The sequence below is a fragment of the Lactuca saligna genome, chromosome 2, assembly GCF_052625555.1.
Source record: "Lactuca saligna cultivar CGN05327 chromosome 2, ASM5262555v1, whole genome shotgun sequence".
Taxonomy (NCBI): domain Eukaryota; kingdom Viridiplantae; phylum Streptophyta; class Magnoliopsida; order Asterales; family Asteraceae; genus Lactuca; species Lactuca saligna.
The window spans coordinates 192,193,145-192,198,318 of NC_136418.1; the positions used below are offsets into that span (position 1 = coordinate 192,193,145).

General features: G+C 29.9%; 2 protein-coding genes across 2 annotated transcripts; both read right to left on the minus strand.

The window, feature by feature from the left end:
* Positions 1-493: 493 nt before the first annotated feature.
* Positions 494-1,737, minus strand: LOC145030546 (uncharacterized). The gene is made up of 5 exons (XM_078978898.1): positions 1,706-1,737; positions 1,504-1,624; positions 1,190-1,372; positions 1,033-1,101; positions 494-960 (listed from the first exon to the last, which is right to left on the minus strand). Exons 1-5 carry the CDS (start codon positions 1,735-1,737, stop codon positions 736-738), a joined length of 630 nt encoding a protein of 209 aa, XP_078835024.1. The 3' UTR covers positions 494-735.
* Positions 1,738-1,775: 38 nt separating this feature from the next.
* Positions 1,776-3,286, minus strand: LOC145030547 (uncharacterized). Its single transcript, XM_078978899.1, has 7 exons — positions 3,266-3,286; positions 2,878-3,145; positions 2,682-2,775; positions 2,482-2,609; positions 2,296-2,380; positions 2,069-2,204; positions 1,776-1,913 (listed from the first exon to the last, which is right to left on the minus strand). The coding sequence occupies exons 1-6, from the start codon at positions 3,284-3,286 to the stop codon at positions 2,141-2,143; spliced, it is 660 nt and encodes a 219-aa protein (XP_078835025.1). The 3' UTR covers positions 1,776-1,913; positions 2,069-2,140.
* Positions 3,287-5,174: the final 1,888 nt, after the last annotated feature.

Here is a 5,174-nt window from a genome sequence, read left to right on the forward strand (position 1 = left end):
ATACTTATCAAGTTAGGGGCAATACGGTCATTTTGAAGTAAAAGAAGCCTTGGTTATTAAATGAATCATACGAAGGATCTGTTATTTGATTTTGGAATTGGGGCGAATAATCGAACGATTTGGAGTTGCGAATTTGATTTTGAAAAGCCAATCAGTTGGGTTCGCATATGAAAACAGATAAGTTTTGATTTTCGATTAGCAATTGGGTTAATTGGGTTATTGATTGAGGGACGATTCGTGAAGAAAAATGCGAAGTCAAGAAGGACTGTGAAATGTGATTTGTTCAATATTGGAGTCAAATGCAGTTCACGTGTTATTATGTGTTTAAGTTGATTAGGGGTAAATAAGTTAGTTAATTACAGAGATAGTGTAAATACAGAAGTACATTTAGGTAAAATAAAGTGGTATGTCAAATAAATTGATATGTAAAATGAAACATATAAGTAACTGCATAATTACACATATGAATGTAATTCTTCAAGATTTTGTGGGAATAAAGCAATGTAGTTTAAAATAAGTTGTAGGAAAAACAAAATAACATGGCAAACCAAATTATAGGACTACAAAAAAACCCAATGGTCCGAATGTACTTTCAAGAAACAAAAATGACAACCATGAAATCCCAAAAAAAAACATTCAAAACCAAGAAAGATAAAAACGTAAACGGCTTAGGAGTCTATGATGCGAAATCAAAATTAAACACGAAGTAAGATTGTTTGTCGAAGTAAAATGCATTTACTTTTCTTTCTTGGGTACCAAAAGAGGAGTTGGTTGTTCATCTGGTGGTGACAGTCTAGGATATTTAGAAGTAGACAAATTCTCCATTTCATCAATATCTATGCATGTAGCAAGGTTTCTTTTCAACTCAATTGGTGTAGAAATGAATTTTATAGGACTTGTTGCAGTTGACTTGTCCCTAGCACATGGAGTTAAATTTTCACCGGTCTGTGAAAAAGAATCCTAAAAAAATATTTAGTTAGTTGTTATAAATTAAAACAAAATATTTGAGAAATATATTTTAAAAACTAAAACCTTGAGAACTTTGGTGTCATGAGAACCAACATCTGAAGAACCAATCAAGAATGAATCAGAATTAGCAGGCTGCATCACAAGATGAAAACAAATGATATTGAGTCAGATATTGTTGGGTCAATGTGTTAAAAAACAAAATATAATTGTTGAAAAAAACCTGTGGAGTAAGATTATTTTTTTCCAATTCATCAATTATGTCTGCATTCTCGGTTAATCTTGATATCCCATAAAGATTACTTTTATTATCGACATTGTAACGTGTGATATCAATCTTAATTGCCAACTTTCTGTCCAACACAACTTTCAACTCCATTGGATACAATTCCAAATTGTTGCCAAGCTAAAATGTAAATAAATATCATTAGAAAATTTGTATGTAAAATATATAATGCCAAGTTTTAGGCCAACACAATTGTAAACACCTTTTGAAAAAAATCCAAACTGATGCCAAGTTAAAATATAAAATAATACCTTCTTGTTTTTATCATACAACTCTTTAGCTGTGTATTTGAACAACTTCTTTGCTTCTTGGTCAAATAAAGTTAAAGTCAATGTTCCTGTGTTGTCTTGAACCCGAAGTGGGATTTTAAATCTAAATAAAGTATAAAATTATATTATATTAGACAATTATGATAAACATATATTATTATTATATAAAATTAATATCTAATACCTTGGAATAACCGAAATTTTGATATTTTGCATTTAAGATTAGCACATTCATAAGTAACGATTTCGGCCACTTCATGAGAACCATCAACCTTATCAGTTGAAGACTCTTTTTCTTTTGCTGACTTTTTGCAGTTGCTACAAGCAAGGTAATACCAACGTATATTTTGACGTATTCCCTTAACAGTACCAACAATAATGACTGTCTTTTCCTGGATATTAAAATAATGCTCATTGTTAATAAATGTTATTTTGCGAAAGTGTATTTTAGTTTAGTTATAACAATATACTCTAAATATGAAAAAACATTTAAAATTTAAAAACATAAGTGCATTAAACTAACAATTTTAAAAATAATGTAAAGTACCTCCAAAGGTTCAAACAAGTCTTCAATGTTAGAAAACAAATGATTTTTCAGAAAGTCATCATGTTCTGTGTCTTATTTTGATGCAATCATTTTAATTCCACTTGATGACAGTTGTTGTCCATTTTCAGAGACCAATCTGTTCATTTACAACAAAGAAATGATTTAAATTTATTATAGTATGAAATAAATAAATCTGATAATACATAGGAAATTCTAAATGAAAATACTTGTTTTTGTAGATTGTAATTTCATCGATATCATTGTTTATGAAAACCCTACTAACATCAAAGTAGGTGGATGAAAAAGGACGACCTGCCAAAATAAATTTGATTATTCAATAATATATATATATATATATATATATATATATATATATATATATTAGATTATGCTTGTTAAAAATAGTTACAAACCATTAATAAACTTCACCCTGGCAAATTGAACAATAACAACAACTGGAGCAAGGCTGTTATTGTTAGCAAGAAAATCATGCATGTAGTATGCATTATGACCCCACAAAGTTATCTTAAGCTTAGTATCCCTGAAATAATAAACAAATATTGTAAATAATATAAATGAAGCTATATTACTTGTTTGTAATAATGGTGAATACTCTATATCTTGAAGATGCAAGAGCATCTTGTGTTTTGATTTATCTTGTTCTGAGGTATCCATATGCCCATACTCAAAAATGTGTCCAATAATATCTACAAAGCAAGGAAATATAATTTAATATAAAATATCAAATTGTAATACGAAGAAAGAATTTAGGATGTTATATAGCAAAAGTTAATATTAAATAAACCAACCAAAAGAGTTTGACTCCAGGATGTTGTTAGAAACGATAGTATTGAAGTCAACAAAATGAAAGCCATGTGCAGATCCAGAAAAGTTTTCACAATCTTTTACAATTGTATCGTGATAAAAATTTAGTTTTGATTCCGGATGAGCAAACTTAAATTTTGAAGTATTTGGTGCGACGTTAGGTTTCTTGACGTAAATTGAACTATCCTCTTTTAAATAGCGCTTGAATTTAGGAAACCATTTCTTCACACATGATGCATGAATTTTCCTTCCCTAAAATAAATGAAATAATAAATATTTAAATATAATTGCTTATGAGTATGAATAATATAATTGCTTATGAGTATGAATAATTTTTTATAAAAATAATAATTGAATACATCCATCTTATACCTCCTCATCCATCAAAATCATTTCTATCGAGTATGTGTCGTTCGCATCAAATCTTGACTTTTGAGTCCAAAGACGTATGATCCGAACTTTAATTGTGAAATCGTCCTTGATTGAGTCAATTTCCTTTATAGGAGTAATATGTTCCATTGTACCTTGCAAGTTATAAAAAAAAAAAAAAGTTTACATTAAATTAGACAATTATAATCAGCACACAGAAAAAAACAATCAAACAGTCAAGAAGAAAGTACATTGGTAGGCTGTTACGATTAAATTAGACAATTATAATATGCGTTTTTCCAGGTGAGTATTCATATAAAATATTTATTTCCTTAATTAAAACAACAAAAGATATATTTTTATTTATTTTTCCAATTTGCATAACTTTTTTTATTGATTTAATAAAGTTGCATACCAAATTGTTAGGCTGTTACGATTTCACCACCTAAAATATGTATATTTGTATTATAATATATTATCTTGTTAGTATTTCATGAATGCAATCAATAACACTTGTGTGCTTTGAATGCGAAGTTGGATTTAGCTTTGCTATAAGTTTCAATCGATTTTGAAATTGAGTATTGTTCGCATTTGTATGAGTGTAGTCGATGAATCGATAAAGCAAGAACATATGAGTTTTGATTCGCAATTGGATTGATGATTGAGGGATGATTCGTGAAGAAAAACGCGAAGTCAAGGACTGTGAAATTGTTGTTTGCAAGAATTTAAAAACTCGATTGTGGAGTTGTTGATGCTCATTTTGCGAAAGTAAAACAATCGAGTGTTTGCATCTGTGAATCAATTTGAAGTCAATTGGGTTAATATTCGCATATCGGTTCAACATATGAATTTTTGATTTCGCAAGTTTAGAGTTCAAGAACTAAACTGTGTTCGCATCTGGAATGAAAATTTTGTGGTTTGCATTTGATTAATTAGGTTAAAATGCGAAGGTGATTAATGCGAAGGGATGCGAAGGGTGTAAGAATGAAGATGCGAAGTAACATCAAGTGCTTCTTAAGGATTTACCACAATGCTATCAAATCTGCAGTAATAGATATATTATATAAATGTTTTCTTCAAGATAAATAAAAGTATTTGGAACATTGGAAGATATCAGACTTACATTGACTAATCAATATGACCAGAATTTTAAGGGCATAAAAGTTAAAAACGTAAACTTGCTCAACAATCTTCTATCTTCTCCCAGTGTGATTTTATTTTCCATTTTCTATTGCATATATTTGAATGGAAAGACATTAGGAAACACTTTATGCTGTTTGAACGACCCAACAAAACACCGAAATTACACATATAAAAAGACATAAGCCAGTGATGTGAAATATTGTGACATTCCCATTTTTACGGTTAGAAAAGATCGATTTTGTTTATGCTTTGTTTAAAAATTAGAGTAACATTTTAAATAAAAGTGTTGCGGAATTTTTTTCCCAAAATATAAATATGATAAAGATTTATCAAAGCATTTCCGTAGAAATGTATTTCATTCAAAAGACTTGGGATGTCATGTTCAATAAAGATCAAAAGCATAAACAGTACAATATAAGTCATACTACATTATTTCATATCTACAGGCCTATATCCGTAATCCTTCATCCAAAACATCACATCTATGTTCGAGCGCCACTACCTGTAATACATGAAACTGAGTGGGTCAGGCTTGGGAGCCTGGTGAGCACATAGGGTTTTCAACCCACAATAAATAAGTTTATTAACTTTTATCAAACCAAACAAACCTGATTACCCGTTCCCATTATCCTCACTTTACATCCCTAAAACATCTAACACAAGTGACCTAGTCTAAGGACTTTCATCGGGGTGACAACACATGCTTCAGGGATTCCTCAGCAATTCATGTCAAATAAGGCAACCATATGGGGGATGGAGTACTGCTGGT